General features: G+C 37.9%; 1 protein-coding gene across 1 annotated transcript in view; it reads left to right on the plus strand.

Annotated features, from left to right (window-relative positions):
• Positions 1 to 19,657, plus strand: part of wrn (WRN RecQ like helicase) — a 286,387-nt gene that overhangs the window by 237,905 nt on the left and 28,825 nt on the right. The window contains exons 49-53 of the mRNA XM_069925810.1: positions 7,547 to 7,659; positions 8,166 to 8,280; positions 9,303 to 9,404; positions 10,520 to 10,655; positions 14,115 to 14,272. Of these exons, the coding sequence (XP_069781911.1) occupies positions 7,547 to 7,659; positions 8,166 to 8,280; positions 9,303 to 9,404; positions 10,520 to 10,655; positions 14,115 to 14,272 (624 nt within the window). The remainder of the gene's footprint in view (positions 1 to 7,546; positions 7,660 to 8,165; positions 8,281 to 9,302; positions 9,405 to 10,519; positions 10,656 to 14,114; positions 14,273 to 19,657) is intronic.

The raw sequence follows: 19,657 nt of genomic DNA on the forward strand, positions 1-19,657 counted from the left end.
CATTTCTCTCTTGAATATACACAGTGTCATTTTCTCCCCTTTTTCCCCCCTCCCTCTTTCCCACCCCCCTCCAAACCCATTAAACGTTCAACATACACAATACAATAAACCCATTAAACAATGTCATCACACAATGAAAATAAACAAGAAAATTGTGTCATCTACTGTTACACACTGGGTCAGTTCATTTCGTCGTCTCATTCTATCATTTTAGTGGGTGGAGGTTCGCGGTAGGCCATCTCTGTTGTACAGTTCCCAAATTTGTTCAAATAATGTGACTTTATTTTTAAAATTATGTTATTTTTTTCAAATGGAATACATTTATTCATTTCTATGTACCATTGCTGTACTCTCAAGCTCTCTTCTGATTTCCAAGTTGACATTATACATTTTTTTGCTACAGCTAAGGCGATCATAATAAATCTTTTTTTGCGCTTCATCCAGTTCGAGGCCTAATTCTTTACTTCTTATATTACTTAGAAGAAAGATCTCTGGATTTTTTGGTATGTTGCTTTTTGTGATTTTATTTAATACCTGATTTAGATCTTCCCAAACTTTCCACTTTCTCACATGCCCAAATTGCATGTACTGTTGTTCCCGTTTCCTTCTTGCAGCGAAAACATGGGCGATATATAGCCTGTGTAACCAATTATATTGTATCATGCGTAACCTTGTGTTTATTGTATTTCTCATAGTTCCGGAGAATAGCTTTTCCCATATTTCATTTTTTATCTTTATGTTTAGATCTTGTTCCCACTTTTGTTTGGGTTTACAGCTTATTTCATCATTTTCTTTCTCTTGCAGCTTGATGTACATGTTTGTTATAAATCTTTTAATTATCATTGTGTCTGGAATGACATATTCAAAGCTGCTTCCTTCTGGTAACCTCAGCCTGCTTCCCAATTTGTCCTTTAAGTAGGTTTTCAGTTGGTGGTATGCAAACATTGTACCGTGAGTTATTCCATATTTGTACTTCATTTGTTCAAATGATAAATTATTTCCCAAAAAACAATTTTCTGTTCTTTTAATCCCTTTTCTCTCCCATTCTCTAAAGGAAAGGTTATCTGTTGTGAAAGGGATTAGTTGATTTTGCAACAATAGTAATTTTGGTAGTTGGTAATTTGTTTTTTTTTCTTTTCTACATGAATCTTCTTCCAAATGTTGAGCAGATGGTGCTGTACTGGTGAACTTCTATATTGCACCAGTTTTTCATCCTACTTATAAAGTACATGTTCTGGTACCTTCTCCCCTATTTTATCAAGCTCTATCCTGGTCCAATCTGGTTTCTCCCTTGTTTGATAAAAATCTGATAGATATCTTAATTGTGCTGCTCTATAATAATTCTTAAAGTTTGGTAGCTGCAAACCACCTTGCTTGTACCATTCTGTTAATTTATCTAGCGCTATCCTCTGTTTCCCCCCCCACTTTCCATAAGAATTTCCTTATTATTTTTTTTACCTCATTGAAGAATTTCTCTGTTAAGGGAATTGGTAACGATTGAAATAGGTTTTGTATCCTTAGGAAGATATTAATTTTAATGAAACTTACCCTTCCTATCAGTGTTAGTGGTAAATCTTTCCAATGTTCTAAGTCATCTTGTAGTTTCTTCATTAATGGCTGATATTTTAATTTGTATAGATGGCCTAGATTATTATCTAGTCCAATACTTAGGTATCAGATTGCTTGTGTTTACCATTTAAATGGTGATTCTTTTTTAAACTTTGTGAAATCCGCATTATTCAATGGCATCACTTCACTTTTATTTGTGTTGATCTTGTACCCCGATATTTCTCCATATTCCTTCAATTTCTTATGTAATTCTTTTATTGATAATTCTGGTTCTGTTAAGTATACTATGATGTCATCTGCAAATAGACTGATTTTGTATTCCCTCTCTTTTATTTTTATCCCTTTTATTTTATTTTCTGTTCTTATCAGTTCTGCCAGTGGTTCTATTGCTAAAGCAAACAGTGAGGGAGATAGTGGACATCCCTGCCTAGTTGACCTGCTTAATTTAAATTGGTTCGATATATATCCATTTACTGTCACCTTTGCCATTGGACCGTTATATAATGCTTTAATACAATTAATATATTTCTCTGGTAGGTTGAACTTCTGTAATACTTTGAATAAATAATTCCATTCTACCCTGTTCAAGGCTTTCCCTGAATCTAAAGCAACAACCACTGTTGGCATTTTATTTCCTTGTACTGCATGGATTAAGTTAATGATCTTACAAACATTGTCTGTTCATCTTAATAAATCCAGCTTGATCTAATTTTACTATTTTTGGTACATAGTCGGCCAATCTGTTTACTAATAGTTTTGCTATTATTTTATAATGAGTTAAGTAGGGATATTGGTCTATATGATGCTGGTGTTAATGGATCTTTCCCTGTCTTTGGTATTACTGTAATTATTGCTATTTTACATGAATCTGGCAAGTTTTGTTTCTTCAATCTGGTTCATTACTTCCAGGAGAGGAGGAATTAGTAACTCTTTAAATGCTTTATAGAATTCTATTGAGTCCGTCTTCCTCAGGCATTTTATTGTTCGGTAGCTTTTTTAATATATCTTATATTTCCTCTCTTTCAAATGGTTTTATCAATTTGTTTTGCTTCTCTTGTAATTTCAGTAGTTCAATTTTAGCTAAAAACTCATCTATTTTGTCTTCTTTCCCTTCGTTCTCAATTCGGTATAATTGTTCATGGAATTCCTTAAAGTTTTCATTGATCTATGTTGGGTTATATGTAATTTGTTTCTCCTTTTTCCTTGATGCCAACACAGTTCTTTTAGCTTGTTCTGTTTGAAGTTGCCAGGCTAATATTTTGTGTGTTTTTTCTCCTAGCTCGTAATACTTCTGCTTTATTTTCATTGTTCTTCTCCACTTTATACGTTTGTAATGTTTCGTATTTTATTTTTTTGTCCGCCAATTCTCTTCTTTTTGTTGTATCTTCCCTTGTTGCTAGTTCTTTTTCTGTACTTATTATTTCCCTTTCCAGCTGTTCTATTTCTCAATTGTAGTCCTTTTTCATCTTAGTTACATAACTTATTATCTGCCCTCTGATGAAGGTTTTAATTGCATCCCATAATATAAATTTGTCTTTCACTGATTCCGTATTTATTTCAAAGTACATTTTAATTTGGCGCTCAATAAATTCTCTAAAATCCTGTCTTTTAAGTAGCATGGAGTTTAATCTCTATCTATATGTTCTTGGTGGGATGTCCTCCAGTTCTATTGCTAATAACAAGGGTGTGTGATCAGTTAACAAACTAGCTTTATATTATGTTCCAAATCCATCAATTTAAGTTGGGCTGCTTCATAATAATTTTGAAAATGTGGTAAACGTAATCCCCCTAACTCATATTTCCGAGTTAATTTATTCAAGGCTACTCTTGAAAATTTACCTCTCCATAAAAACTCCTTAACCATTTTATTCAAATCTCGAAAAAAAATTATCAAGTAAATACGGAATAGATTGAAACAAATATTGCATACGTGGAAAAATATTCATCTTAATTGTATTTATCCTACTCAATAAATTAATAGGTAAATCTTTCCATTTAATCAAATCAGTTTTAATTTTTTTAATTAATGGAACATAATTTAATTTACATAAAGATTGATAATTAACATTCAAAATTATACCCAAATACTTAATTTGATCAGTCCATTTCAAATTAATAATATTCTTATAAACTGAATAATCTTCACTTACTGGTAATATTTCACTTTTTTTCCCCAAATAACTTTATATCCAGAAAGACATCCATATTGTATCAGACACTCCTTCAAGTGCAAAAGTGATTGAGCTGGATTTGTTAAATACACCAATACATCATCGGCAAATAAATTAATTTTATATTCCTCATCTAAAACTTTCATACCTTGTATCTGTGTATTTTGTCTATCAGCTGTGCTAAAGGTTCGATCACTAACGCAAACAAAGCTGTTGATAAAGGACAACCTTGACGAGTTGATCGAGTCAATTTAAATGGTTCCTAAATCAAGCCATTCGTCAATACTCTAGCTACCGGTTTACTATATAAAGCCTTAATCCAACCAATAAAGATTGGACCAAACTTAAATTTCTCCAGAACTTGAAACAAAAAATTCCACTCAACTCTATCAAATGCTTTTTCTGCATCTAAAGATATCACCATCGGGTGATCTAAAGATTGTCGAAATCTATTAATCAAACGCAAAATATTATCTGAGGCATATCTATTCTTTATGAAACCTGTCTGATCCATATGAATCAACTTGGGTAAAGCTTAGCCAATCTATTTGCTAAAATTTTAGCTACTATTTTATAATCTACATCTAACAACGAAATTGGTCTATATGAAGATACTTTCAAAGGATGTCTATCTTTTTTAGGAATTACTGTAATTAAAGCACTAGAACAGGACTCAGGTAATTCATAGTGTTCTCCAACTTGACATAATACATCTCCAAACACTGTGGAAAAATCATCATAAAAAAATTTTATAAAATTCAACCGAAAATCCATTGTCACCAGGTGATTTACCGTTCGGCATTTCCATCATAGCCATTTTAATTTCCGAATCAGTAAATGGTTCTTCCAACTCCTGTATATCTGCATCCTCTAATGTCGGTAAATTCAACTGTGATTTAAAAAAAAAAAGATCAATCGTTCCATTTTCTTCTTTTCCTTCAGATGTATATAACTTTTTATAAAATGAACAAAATTCATAATTAATCTCACGAGGTTTATAAGATGTGAGAATTCCATCTAACAGCATTAATAGTCCTCAAAACCTGTTCTTTCTATAATTGCCATGCCAATACCTGATGTGCTTTCTCTCCCCATTCATAATACTGTTGTTTAGTCCTATTAATCATACATTCAAATTGATAAGATTGCAAAGTATTATATTCCAATTTCAATCTAGATAATTCTATTTTCTGATCTTCTGTAGCATCTTTCTGAAATTCCTTTTCTAACTCATCAATCTGTTTCTCTAATTCAAGACTCTGATTTAATCGATTTTTTTTTATTTTAGAAGTATAACTAATTATTTGTCCTCTCAAATAAGCTTTCATAGCATTCCATAATACAAACTTTGATCAGAATTAGAATTTTCTTTAAAAAAAAATTAATTTGTTTTTTCAAAAAATCGATAAATGCCGTATTTTTAAATAACATTGTATTAAACCTCCAACGATAGGCCACTTGAATTTTCTCAGAAGAATTTTCTGCATCTGAAATAAATATTTCATCATCTACATTTGGGGCATAAATATTAAGTAAAGTCCAAAATTTACTAAAAATCTTAGAATTCAATTTAAGAATACATCCTGCCTTTTCCTCCATTGATTGTAATTCAAAAGATAATTTTTTTATGTATCAAAATTGCTTCACCTTTAGCCCTGGAATTAAATGAAGAAGAATATACATGCCCTACCCAGTCCCTCTTCAATTTCATACTTTCTTTGACATTCAAATGTGTTTCTTGTAAAAAAGCAACATCAATTTTCATTTTCTTAATATACACGAAGACTCGCTTACGCTTAATCTGACTGTTTAAACCTCGAACATTAAAAGTAGCAAACCTCAACTTTGACATATCTACTAATATTACTAAAGACCAATAATATCTTTATATGAAAACTCAAATCAACATATATAAGCCCTCCAATAGGAGAAAAAAAATCACAAATTAAAAGCTAGATAAAAAGAAAATTAAAAAAAAATAATTAAAAAAAAATTACCGCCCCACCCCCAAAAAATACTACTAAAAAGTAGTAATCCCTAAACAAAATTTGGGTGTGGATCACCCACCAGTGGCTGATGACTAATAGAACTTAGAGCAAATCTCTCCCTCCCCAGCCAAACAAAGAATAACATCAAAATATCATAATAACATAAATAGTAAAATAAGAATAAGAAAATTCTTCTATTCATCCAAGAGATTCCAAACTCGGAGATCCCATTTCAAAAGAAGTTTGACTCTTTCCATTCCCATTTTTCCCATTTCTGCCATTTCTTCCGTTTCCAGAACAACCAGATTTTTCTTTAGGAGACAATGGTGGACTACGTCTTTGTCCTCTTATATCTGGCAATGACTCAGGAAAAATCATTGCTTCACGATCATTCTCAAAAAAACGGAGATTGATAGTCTCCTTTAAACACCTTCAACACTGCCGGATAGCGAAAAGTAGACTTATAACCTTTACGCCACAAAACTTCTTTAACTGGATTAAATCGACATCGACGTTGAATGACCTCTTGACTCAAATCAGGATAAAAAAAAACTCTGCTATTCTGAATCAATAACGGAGTTTGTCGTTGTCTCGCATTTTGCACTGCCAGTCGAACTATTGCTTCTCTGTCCAAATAATTCAAACATCGAATTATTACAGGTCTCGGTGGTTGACCAGTTAAAGGTGTTCTTCTTAATGCTCTTTGAGCTCTTTCCAATACCAAGCCTCCAGAAAAAAATTCTTGCCCTAGTACTTGTGGGATCCAGTCTTTAAAAAAACAAAGAGGATCTTGTCCTTCCATACCTTCTGGCAAACCAACTTTTAGGTAATATAAGCCATGGTCCCACTGCTGAAGTTTGAGACTCTCCAAGAGGTGGCAACATCTCTCAGCAAGAAGAAGAACTTCAAGATTCCAAACCGACGTCCCGATCTGGGGAGGTGGAGAAGCTGCTACTGGCGCCCAGACAACCTACTACAAGTGTGCAGTTGCCTCGCTTTGGCAGTTGGGACCAGTCCAGGCATTGATAAGTATAATTGGGAAGGACTTACATATTGTAGTGTGAATTCAGCTTTAGATTTAGTAATAAAGACTTGTATAAACTGAACTGCTCTCGGTGTGTGTGTGTATTTTCTTTCGGTAGCTTGATCACTGTGACCAATCTAAAATGAACAAAGTGAGAGGTACAAGTTTACCCAAGACAATACCCCAAGCTTAAGGTTCAGGTCCAGTTCAGTGTTCTTGCCCATATTTATTTCTTAGCCCATATGGAGTAAGACAGTTAAATTATCAATTTTGCTGAAAGAAGCTCCTGTAGACACACAGACAACTGCATATGCTGGAATCTGAAGCTAAACACACTGCTAGAGGAACTCAGCAGGTCAAGCTACTTGACTAGTCTCCAATTGTCTGTTTACCTTAATTCCTTCTGTCTCCTATTTTGTTTTGAGTTGGAGTTGCAAAATTTATAAATTTCTACTTCAATTATAGCACCATCTCTCACGCACATCCACTCCATCCAAGTTCAGCTAAGTACAGCCTGATATTACCAAAATATATTTTGCCTTAAAATTTCATTTTCATATTTTGTTTGCCAAGTGAATTCTTGGGATGTTCTGAATGCAAACACATGCTCTGTTTGATTTAGCTGTTTATTTCTCATCTTTTTATTTGTTGTTTGGATCTTGATTGATTGTTGTGCACTAGAAACATTTTTGAAATAATGAGTTCTTTGTTCTTGGAGTAAGTTATTTAAAAAAACAGTTAAATTGCAGCTTGTTTTCTTCTCATCGTATTCCATTCATATATTTTGTCAACAGGGCAAATTATATGGCAAATTATTGGCAGCCAGGCAAAATATTGCCAGTGAGAAAGATGTTCCTCCTGCTTTATTGGCTACAAACAAGATATTACTAGAGTTTGCCAAGATAAGGTATTTTTTAAAATGTATTTGAGTTCACACTGGAGAATTGGTCTGACTCAGCTCATGCAAATAATCAGTTAGCTCGTTAACTAAATAAATCAGGTGATATTTAATGCTTCAAATCTTAATATTGTTGTTTTATTATGATGGTACCTTCAGAAATTGCATTTTTGTCTTGGATCTTTTAGATTCAAAACTTTAATAATATTTTGATATGGCAATTTGAAAGAGAAATTTGACAGAAAATTTAAATCTTTTGTCTTTCAAGTCAAGGATAATTTTATAGTGGATGCATTGTAAGAGAAAGAGAAAAGAGAGGAAATGAACCTGAGAAATGTGGGAAGAGTACTGATTAAAATTTTTCCTCTGTTGTCTGACTTGATATGTGCATCAGCATTTATTTTTTTATGCCACTCCTGTTGCCATAAAAACTACTTTGTGTTAAGATTCCATGTGAATTATATGTACATTATATTTAAAAAGCCTACTTGAATTATTTTCCTTTTCATCTACAGGCCAACAACTGTGGACAATCTGAAAAGAATTGATGGTGTATCTGTGGCTAAGTCTGCTATGTTGGCTCCGCTCTTGAATATTATCAAGAAATTCTGTGAAGCCAACGAATTGGAGGTATTTTGCTCAAAACAACTTTTTTTGGACCTTAATCTGCAAAGAAATGTAAGAAGCATCAGATTAGTCCCACAACTGAGACACTTCCTTTCAGTGTTAATGATAATGAGTTTATTGTCATATACATTGCACAATATTTATGTTATGCACCAAAATATTTCTTGCTACAGCTGAACATGTACTTTCTTTTAAAAAAACTAGATACTAAAAAGGCAGTAAATACAGAAAAAGATTCACAGGTATCCTAGTGCAAAAATAAATGTAACTTAGCAGTAGTGCAGACAGTCCTTTAGAGGTGTTGGAGTAGCCCCTGATAAGGGGAATTTGATGACACTGAAAACTGTTGAAAAGAAGCTGCTCTTGAACCACAAGGTGCTGGCCTTCAGGCCTTCAGTACTTTCTGTCCAAAGTTAGCAGTATGGAAAGGATAAGTTTGTTAGAGTATTCGATGCTATGACCTCGGACAGATATATCGTGACATTGTACTATTTGAAGAAGATTAGGCAGGTGTTGTGATATTTCACTCTTTTAACTTGTGTAAATGTTTTTTTTAATGGTTCTGTAAAATAATTGCGGTTAATTTGTGAATTATGTGGACAAACAAACGTGACTATTTGAAGTAATCTGCAGATTTCTTTAATTATAAAATGTCCTTCTGGTCTTTAAGTAAAGACTGTGCTGCTAATATTTAAGGTTTCTTAAGCAGGATAATTTTATATCTGAACAAGAAAAAGTTTAAAATTTGATTTCTTGAGACTTATTTGATAATTTATTTGCTAACATTGTTTGGGAAGTTGAATTTACTTTGCCTGGAAATTCATTCCCTTTTCATTTTGCCAAATGCACTTCATTGCAGTAGGTTTTCCTTCATTGGAACTCAATGTCAGAAGAGAATTAGAATAAAGACACTACTATTGAATTTAGTGTTTTGCACTATGAATCATGGATGAATTTGTAGGGAGAAGTATTAAACCAAAACAAATGTGTATCATAACGGATTTATTTATTTATTTTTGTAATAGATGGACAAGTTTTCAGTTTCAACTCTTAATATAGAGCAAAATCCAGTGGTCCAACCAAACTCTGCCTTTGGCGTCCAGTCTAATATTGCAAGTGTAACAAAAGTAAGATGTTATTTAAAATAATCCATTTTACTTATAATTGTTTTTTTATAGGCTACTCAATATTTGACCACTGAGATATTTAATATAATAATCATTAATGCCTTTCTTAACATCAGAAGTGCGCTGTGTTTATTCTTTAGTTTTTTTAAACTTGCCTAGACTTTGACTTTTCATTTATTGCAATGCTTATACAACTGTTGAACTGCTTAAGCATTCTTTTTCTTCTCCCCCAATAAAAGCTTTGACGATAACAAAATTCTAGCACTTTCTCATCTTGCTTTTTCCACCAATGGTTTAATGTTTGCTAATGTATGATAAGAGGCTTTAGATTTGAATGTCGAATGTAATTAGATCTTGCTGTTCTCTGGTTTAATATTTAGAGTGTAGATCTGATTTTATTTTGTGTCAACACTGTTGTACTTTCCATCAACTCCAAAACAAATATTAGAAGCTCACATCCTGGAGTGTAGAAGATTGAGGGGGGACTTGATAGAGGTGTTTAAGATTTTAAAAGGGACAGACAGAGTAAATGTGGATAGGCTTTTTCAATTAAACTAGAGGGCATGGTTTAAAATTGAAGGGGGAAAATTATAAAGGGAACATGAGGGGAAATTTCTTTATGCAGAGGGTGGTGGGGATGTGGAATGAGCTTCCGGCAGATGTGGTCGAGGCGGGATCATTGGTTACATTTAAAGATTACCGTAGATTAAAAGGTGAGAAATCAAGATGCTTCATTCCTTTTCCCTTACCTTTATTACCTTACTATATGATATATAAAAAAAAACCCAAAAGGATTCTCAAAAGTAATATTAAATAAAACCCTTCTCATTGCTAAATAAATAAAACATATACTCTTGGTTACATTTGGGAAATCATGCACATTTATCAATTCATGAATTGTTTATGATCATATCTTTCTTTGGCTTGGCTTCGCGGACGAAGATTTATGGAGGGGGTAAAAAGTCCACGTCAGCTGCAGGCTCGTTTGTGGCTGACCATATACATCAGTTCATTCAAACAGATAGGCAAGCAAGTTTTTGAGAAATCTTTAAGGAGGCACAATGGGGGCCACATTCTGAAAATAGTTCTTATAATTTCAAATGCTTTTGTTTCAGGCAAGAACCAGGGATTCAAGCAATGTGATATTTGCTGCGGTTGGTAACTCTTCATCTTGTGTGCCAAAATCGGGCAACGTGGATGTTAATCAAGCTGAAATCAGTGATCCAGTTCAGAATCATTCACTTACTTCAGGTAAAAAAAACTTAGCCATCCTCAGTTAATTATCCAGTCTTAAAAAAGAAGCAAAGTAAGTAGATCGAATCAGCTTGTAGTGTGATGAGTTTACTGTTATATATATTATGTAATGTACATAGACACCAAAATACTTGTTACAGCCAAACATCTATATTGAAAAAAAAACAACTGAAAAAGCAACTACTGTACAATAGTACACTTAATTGAATTAAGACACAATAATTAAAAATATAGAGGATGAAAAAATCCTCCTGCAAATAAAAATAATTGGCAATAGTGTAGACAGTCTTTTTGTGGTCAAGAAGTAGTCCATGATTATAGAAGGGGGAGGTTCAAGAGCCTGACAGCTGTTGTAAAGAAACTGTTCTTGAACCAAGATCTGCTTCTGTACCTGCTGCTCGAAAGCAGCAGTGAGAAGATCACTGGTGGGTCCTGATGAACATTATAATTGTAAGTGGTTTTGTACTGACTTTTGTGAAGCAAGTGTAACATTCTCCATTGGAATAGTATGCACAGTATTTAGACCATAGAGTATAGAAGAAGAAAAAAATAAATAACCACATTCTCTCTCTCTCTCTCTCTCTCTCTCTCTCTCTCTCTCTCTCTCCCTCCCCCCTCTCTCTCCCCCCCTCTCTCTCCCCCTCTCTCTCCCCCCTCTCTCTCCCCCCCTCTCTCTCTCTCTCTCTCTCCCCCTCTCTCTCCCCCCCCTCTCTCTCCCCCCCTCTCTCCCCCCCCTCTCTCTCCCCCCCCCCTCTCTCTCCCCCCCCCTCTCTCTCCCCCCCTCTCTCTCTCCCCCCCTCTCTCTCTTCCCCCCTCTCTCTCTCCCCCCCTCTCTCTCTCCCCCCCTCTCTCTCTCCCCCCCTCTCTCTCTCCCCCCCTCTCTCTCTCCCCCCCTCTCTCTCTCCCCCTCTCTCTCTCTCTCTCTCTCTCTCTCTCTCTCTCTCTCTCTCTCTCTCTCTCTCTCTCTCTCTCCCCCCATAGAGTTATTTAGACATTAATTGAATCCAAAATTTATAGATACTGGCAATCTAAATTAAAACAAATATGGTGGAAATATTCAACATGTCTGGCTGTATCTGTTTACGGTTCAAAATGGAAATGAAATGTGTGCATACACTGCTTGGTTGATTATTATTGGCATCTGTAAGTCCCTAATCTCAATTGGTAATGTGTGGACAAGGACAACAAGTTCAAAATAGGTCATCAGAAAAATCTTCATCAGTTTTTTTTCCGGGATCTGCTTTTCCTGTGATATTTGGGAATGTCTGTCTCTTGTTTTTATTGCTATCTGTGTGTCAATTTATTGTTATTCCATTGATTGGGTATAAATTGACTTTTGTGCATGTGTTTTTTGATGTCTTATTCTTGAAAGAAGACCAGGGATTGGTGTTCCTCCCCAGTTTAACAAAACTTGGTGGATCAAATTGTTTTAGGAGTTTTAAGAGGGTAGTTAGTTTGGGACTGAAGTTGTACGTAGTGTTGACCAGGGAAGAAGAGTCTTTTTCTCTCTGGAAAGAGCATTAATGATGACCTGAGAGTTTCATAGCCATTTCTACTCATGCCAACTTTTAACTTGCACAGATTTGAAGCTGATAAACTCAAATTGAGTGGATTGTTCAGAAAGGGTGCTGTTCATTCACTACATTTTTGCATTTGTTTACTCTGACTCAAACTGTCAAAGTAGACTTTTAGTGCTGAAGCAAGCAAAGAATTGGTGGAGGAACTCTGCATTCATGGTCTGTCAATGTTTTGGGTGTGAACCACTTTGAAGGAATTAGTTTTAGTGCTGCTATGGTTGAAATCATAAAACGTTTGTAACAATGCAAACCACTTGAATTCTTCACATTCCGTTTTGTTGTTCAGTTGTCCAGTCATACTTGCTGATGGACCATGCCATGCCATGATATAGAATTGACTGTTGAATGATATGTAATCTTTTTAAAGAACAAATGAATGTAAATTCCCAAATAGAAATGAATTAAAGTGTTACAGTATTAAATATATAAAACGTCATACAGAATGGCTCATTGTAAACTATTTTCTCATTGTAAACATACTTTGGTATTCCAAGTGCTGATACAGTTCTTCAAATTCTTGGATGTCTAATATAATGTCCACAGAGTGCAGAGTAAAGGTTAAATGCTAAGGTGGTGGGGGGGGGGTGGAATGGGCAGTGCTAATCCTGTGCACTACCTGGTGGTAAAGAGTAGAATGTTACCAAAGATGTGATTTAAAAATTGGATAAGCAAGTTTTCGGATGATACAAAGGTTGGTGATGTTGTGGACAGTGAGGAAGATTACCGTAGATTAAAAGGTGATTTAGGAAGGCTGGAGGTGTGGGCTGAGAAATGGCTGATGGAATTTAATACAGATAAGTGTGAGGTGTTACATTTTGGAAAGGCAAATCTAAATAGGTCATATGTATTAAATGGTAGGCTATTGAGATGTGCAGAGCAACAAAGGGATTTAGGAGTTGTGGTAAATAGTACCCTCAAGGCTGATACTCAGGTAGATGGTGTGGTGAAGAAGGCATTTGGAATGTTGGCCTTCATAAATCGGAGTATTGAATTCAAGAGTAGGGAGGTTATGATGAAATTGTACAAGGCATTGGTGAGGCCAAATTTGGAGTACTGTGTACAGTTTTTGTCACCAAGTTATAGGAAAGATATAAACAAAATAGAGAGAGTACATAGAAGGTTCACGAGAATATTGACAGGATTTCAAGGTTTGAGTTACAGGGAAAGGTTGTGCAGACTAGGGATTTTTCTCTGGAGCGTAGAAGATTGAGAGGGGACTTGATAGAGGTGTTTAAGATTTTTAAAGGGACAGACAGAGTAAATGTGGATAGGCTTTTTCAATTAAGAAAGGAGGAGATTCAAACTAGAGGGCATGGTTTAAGATTGAAGGGGGAAAATTATAAAGGGAACATGAGGGGAAATTTCTTTACGCAAAAGGTGGTAGGGATGTGGAATGAGCTTCCGACAGACGTATTTGAGGTGGGATCATTGGTTACATTTAAGGAAAGACTAGATAGTTACATGGAGAGGAGAGGACTGGAGGGGTATGGACCGGGTGCTGGTCAGTGGGACTAGGAGGGTCGGGATTTGCTATGGCATGGACTAGTAGGGCCGAACTGGCCTGTTCTGTGCTGTAAGTGGTTATATGGTTACATGGTTAAAAACAGCCATAATGTTCAGAGAAGTTTTGCAAAAGGAAAACAAAAAAAATGTGAGTTTACTGTTAACGTTCCAAAAGAACCGTTTACGTTCTTTGCTTGTTTACATGTTTTACGCTGTGTACAGCTTATTTTTTGCACTACCAATTAGTGGTAATTCTGCCATGCCTGCAGGAAAAAGGAATCTCGATTGTATGTGATGTCATGTACGTACTCTGATAATAAATCTGAAATCTTTGTACTATCATTAAATAAACCCCAGATTTGTGTTCCATGTGTAGACTTCAACTGGGAATCTGTTCAGACAAGGAATGATGATAATCACCCAGGGCAATCACAAAATTCTTGTGTTGAGACCAAATTTCCCCAAGAAAATGACCCTGCATTCAGATTTTCTGAACCTTGTATCAAAGAAGAAATAAACTGGATTGATACGGCAGTGAGTATTTTGTTTAATACCCTTTCATAACAAAATGTGCTAAATGTGATTGTGCATGTAGGTTTGAAAAAATGTTAAAAGGAAGAAAAGGTCAATTGAAAATTGATGATCACTGGCAGTTATTTGATTTTAATTCATGATTGTTAAAATATAAAGCTAAGACTTTAAAGTTTGAGTATTTGTTGTATATGCCATTGCATTACTGCCATAGGAAGCACACCAGGATGTACAAAATCTTTAAGCCAGAATAGCGATTATAAATTAATAATTGCATCATCATAGAAAATGTTGTATGGTTGCTCGAGTGGTACCATTTTAGTACTTTCGGGCTGAGATTCTTCTTGATTCATGTTTGTTTTGAGGTATTATTGAGTCAATAGGTGGCAGTAGAATACTATTGTTTTGTATTTCTCTGCACACTAACATCACATTATTATAATGCAGCATTCGTTTCTAAGATTTTTATGTGCCTTTTACTGTTAACAGAATAGACTCAAAAAGTCTGAGGAGATGAAATTAGTATATTTTATTGTTTATAATTTTCTTAAAGCATAGAATAGATTACATCTAGAAGCATGAAATATATCAACAAAAAATCCCCACTTTACAGAGGAATTGCTTTTCTAGAAAATCATAGCTTTCACGATTTTACATAAATTGAATCCTTGACAAAGTTAACAAAATTTGTTTTTGCATTTTGTGTGTGCATGCGGGTGTTACAGGAAATCAGCTTTACAGAATTCACAAATCATTACCCAAAAACTTGAGATATGAAATAATATTTGCTCTCACAGGATATATATTGAAAATAACATAATTTGATTTCTTTTCAACTTGCGTTTCTTGCTGCAACTGCAGATGACGTGGCTTCACGTCAGGGAAAATCAGAATATGGACTATTTTCTAAGAATGCATTACCATCCTATAAAATAGAGGTCACCTGTATTCAGTTATTTTTCTCACGGGGTTAATGGGTTGTTTAAAAGAGGGTGATGAGTCAGTATACAGGAGGGAGATTGAAAACTTGGCTGAATCATGTGCTAACAACACCCTCGCACTCATTGTCACCAAATCCAAAGAGCTGATTGTGGACTTGCAGAGGAGATAACCAGAGGTGTACGTTTCAGTGATCATTAGAGGGACCAGAGGTGGAGAGGGTGAGCAAATTTAAATTCCTTGGGAGTCAATATTTCATAAGGCCTTTCTTGGATCAAGCACACAAATGTCATTGTGAAAAAGCATGTCAGCGCCTCTACTTTTTCAGGAGTTTGTGGAGGTTTGGTATAATATCGAAAACCTTGACAAACCTCTAGAGAAGTGTAGTGGAAAGTGTGCTGACCGGCTGGCCTGCATATAGAGGCATTAATATCTCTGAACAGAAAGCCCTGCAAAAGATCGTGGACATAGCCCAGTACATCGCAGGCAAAAGTCTCCCACCATTGAGAAGATCTACATGGAAGTTTACTGACGAAGAGCAGCAGGGATGATCAAGGATCCACACCCCCCAGAACAAGTTCTTTTCTCGCTGCTGCCATCAGGAAAGAGGTATCAATGCCATGGCTCGTACCACCAGGTTCAGGAACAGTTGCTACCCCTCTACCAGTAGACACCTAAACAACAAACTCAATCAGAGATTCATTGAAGGACACTTAACTTTGCACAATATTTATTAACGAATATTTATTTTCTGTATTGCTCAGTTTGTTTGAACTTCCTTCTTGTTTACTTGTCTTCTCTCGAGTACAGTTTTTTTTTGCTTTACCAGTAAGTAGAAATTCTACCTGGCCCCCAAGTAAAGAATCTCCGGGGTGCATGTGGTGTCACATATGTGCTATGACAATAAATCTGAACTATGAGCATGTTGAACAAATAATTAGAAGCAGGAAAATAGCCTGTTAACCTGAATAGAAATTTGTTTTTTTGAGTGTTAACAATAATGCTCAAAGTTTATTTAAAAATACAACTGTAAATAGTAAGAGAAATATAAATTGCTTCTTTGAGTTGGTTGAATTAAGGAATTTCAGATAACTATTTCCATTTCAGACCAACTTTTTTCTTACAAGTATGATTTTTGTGAAATAAATATTTTGTGCCAGATTTTGATTGCTCACTCTATTTGAATTGCCTAAAACTACGGACCTACAAATAAATGTTATGATTTGTTTTAACACAATCAAAAACTGATTAATTGTAAATTATTACACTGCTTTATGGGATCTTACTGTCTGCAAGTTGCAAGTTACTTTTCTAACATTACAGCAGTGGCAATACTCAGAAATAACTTATTGGGTCAAATGCACTTTGAAATGTCCAGCGACTCCAAATGGCACTGGTCCCGCTACACAGCCAACAGACAGGGACAGCACGTGGGGAAGAAGAGATTGTTACGCAAGATGGTACCCACGTGCAGAAAACCCGCTTTTGTTATGTGGGCCGTTGCATTAGTAAAAAGGGAGAAACGGCGGGAATGCGAGAGGTATAAAAGTCGGGCCTGAGCCTCCAATAAAATACAGAGCTTAACCTGACTGCACTTACATGTGTCTTTCTTTCGAGTAGCATGCGGCTACAATTAGTGACCCTGATGGTTTAAACGGCATCTAAACCCAACAATGAGCCAGCCGGCAGCAGTCCATGCAGTCGCTCTCAAGCTGCCGATCTTCAGGATGAATTAGCCACACATTTGGTTTGACCAGGCTGAGGCACAATTTCAGATCCTGCAGATTACAGCAGAGTCCACCTGGTACTACCAAGTGGTGAGTGCCCTGGATCAGGGCACGGCGAGCTGGGTGGCCGACTTCATCCAGGAGCCCCCATTAGAAGGCATACACTGCCTTCAAGGACTTGCTAATTGAGACCTTCAGGCTTTCAAGGCATGAGAGGGGTGACGTCTGCTCTACCTGGATGGACTGGGGGACAGGTCATCGCTGGCTCTCAGAATGAAATGCTGGCCTCCTGGGCAAACATGAACCCTGCATCATGTTTGAGCAGGCATTCCTGGAGCAACTGCCCAAGGATGTCCAATTGCTCCTGGTGGACGCCAACTTCAGCGAACCCACCCCCCCCCCCCCCCCGAAACGTCGCAGCACGAGTGGACATTCTGTGGAAACAGAAAAGAGAGTGCTTGACATCTGCAGCCAGACCCATGCAGACCCGCTGAAGGAACAGCAGCCCCATGGAGGAAGCGATCCCAACAACCAGTGGTGCTTCTACCACCAGAGATGGGGTTCTGGGGCCCACCTGTGCAGGGGCCATTACGTGCCATGCACGTTTCAGGGAAAAGCCGAGGCCAGCTATTACTAATGGCTGGCCAACAAGATAGCCTCCTGAATGTTTGGGACCGCCAGTCCAGACAGCATTTCCTCTTGGACACAGGAACAGAGTTCAGCAATCCTTCCCCACACTGAGGGCTGTCAACAACAGCATGATCTGGACTTGTGGTACCTGCAAGGTCCAACTGCAGTTGGGAGGAAGCTTTTCTTATGGTGTTCACACTGGCTGCAGTGGAATAGCCGCTCCTCGGGGCAGAATTCTTTAACGCCCATAGCCTGCTCATGGATCTCAAGGGTCAGATACTGGTTCATGCCAAGATTTTCCAAACAGTCCCCCTCAAAGATGTCAAACTTCCAGCACTCCACCTGGACTCCATGCAGCAATCCACAGACGAATACGCCAAGGACCTGGCTGAGTTCCCAGCGGTGCTCACTCCCCCAATTCACCAAGGCGATGCCCCCCATGGAGTACAGCACCATGACCCAGGGCTCACTGTTCCACACACGAGCAAGTCACCTCCCTCTGGAGACGCTCCAACTGGTGAAGGAGGAATTCAAGAAAATGGAAGAGCTCGGCGTCGTACAGTGGTCAGACAGCATATGGGCACTTCCCCTGCATATAGTGCCCAAGGCTACAATGCCAGATCAATACCCCATGCTGCACACCCTGGACGTTCCCGCAAACCTGCATGGGATGAAGATCTTTTCCAAAGTGGACCTCGTGCGGGAATATCACCCAGATGATATCCCCAAGACCGCCATCATCACCCCGTTCGAATTCCTGTGAATGCCGTTTGGGTTGAAGAACACCACACAGACCTTTCAGCGGCTAATGGACGAGGTGGGCTGTGACTTGGATGGCACCTTCATCTACCTGGACGACATGCTCATGGCAAGCAGGAACCGACAAAAATGCTCAATGCACTTCCACAACTTCTACATCCAAATGAACAAGTTCAGACTGATGATCAACCCAGCCATATGCCAGTTCTGGCTGGAGGCTATTGACTTCCTGGGCCATAGGATAACCAGGGAAAGAGCCACAATGCTACCCAGCAAGATGGAGGCCATCCGGAGGTTTCCTAGGCCCAGCATGACCAGGGCACTTCAGGAGTTTGTGGGGATGATCAACTTCTATCACAGATGGTAGGCAAGGTGAAGGACATCACATGGGACGAGGAGTCAGCGGAGGCCTTCGTGAAGGCCAAGGAAGCCCTGACAGGCGCCGCTCTTCTGGTATATTTCAGGGCAGACCCTCCAACGGCCCTGACGGTGGATGCCTCAGGAATGGCGATTGGGGGCAGTTGGCAGCCGCTGGCTTTTTTCAGCAAACGTCTGTGGTCTCTGGAACTGAAGTACAGTGCGTTTGACAGAGAGCTACTGGCTCTGTACTTGGCCATTCACCAATTCAGGTACTTCCTCGAGGGCAAGTCTTTTATGGCCTTCACAGACAACAAGCCCTTGACCTTCATCTTGACCAAGATCATGGACCCCTGGTCAGCTTGCATCTCAGAATACACCTCGATGTAATGCATGTCTCCGGCAAGGGCAACGTGGTGTCCGATGCACTGTCCAGATGGATTATCTATGTGCTATCAAGGGGAGTGGATTTTGTAGCGCTGGCGGAGGCGCAGCAGAAAGACGACAAGGAGATTCCCCAGTATAGGACTGCCATATCGGGACTGCAGCTCCAGTCAGCACTGGTAACTGGCCAGGTCAGACCCATCATCCTGGTGGCTTGGAGATGACAGATTTTCAATCCTATCCATGGGCTGGCTCTCCCATCCATCAGGACCATGGTCAGGCTGGTGGCCAGCAAATACGTGTGGCATGGATCGCAAAAACAGGTTAGCGGTTGGTGAAGGTGTGCACGAAGTGCCAACAACCAAGGTACAGAGGCATACCAAGACCCCACCTCAGCACTTCGAGCCTGTGGAGTGATGGTTCAACCACATTCATGTGGACATTGTAGGACCCTTGCCAGTATCCCAGGATTTCTGCTACCTGTTCATGATGGTCAACCGCTTCACCATGTGGCCGGAAGCAGGCCCGCTGGCAGACACATCCACAACCTCGTGCGCCAGTGGCCCTCATCTCGTCCTGGGTAGCATGGTTC

The sequence above is a fragment of the Narcine bancroftii genome, chromosome 3 (genome assembly GCF_036971445.1).
Source record: "Narcine bancroftii isolate sNarBan1 chromosome 3, sNarBan1.hap1, whole genome shotgun sequence".
Taxonomy (NCBI): domain Eukaryota; kingdom Metazoa; phylum Chordata; class Chondrichthyes; order Torpediniformes; family Narcinidae; genus Narcine; species Narcine bancroftii.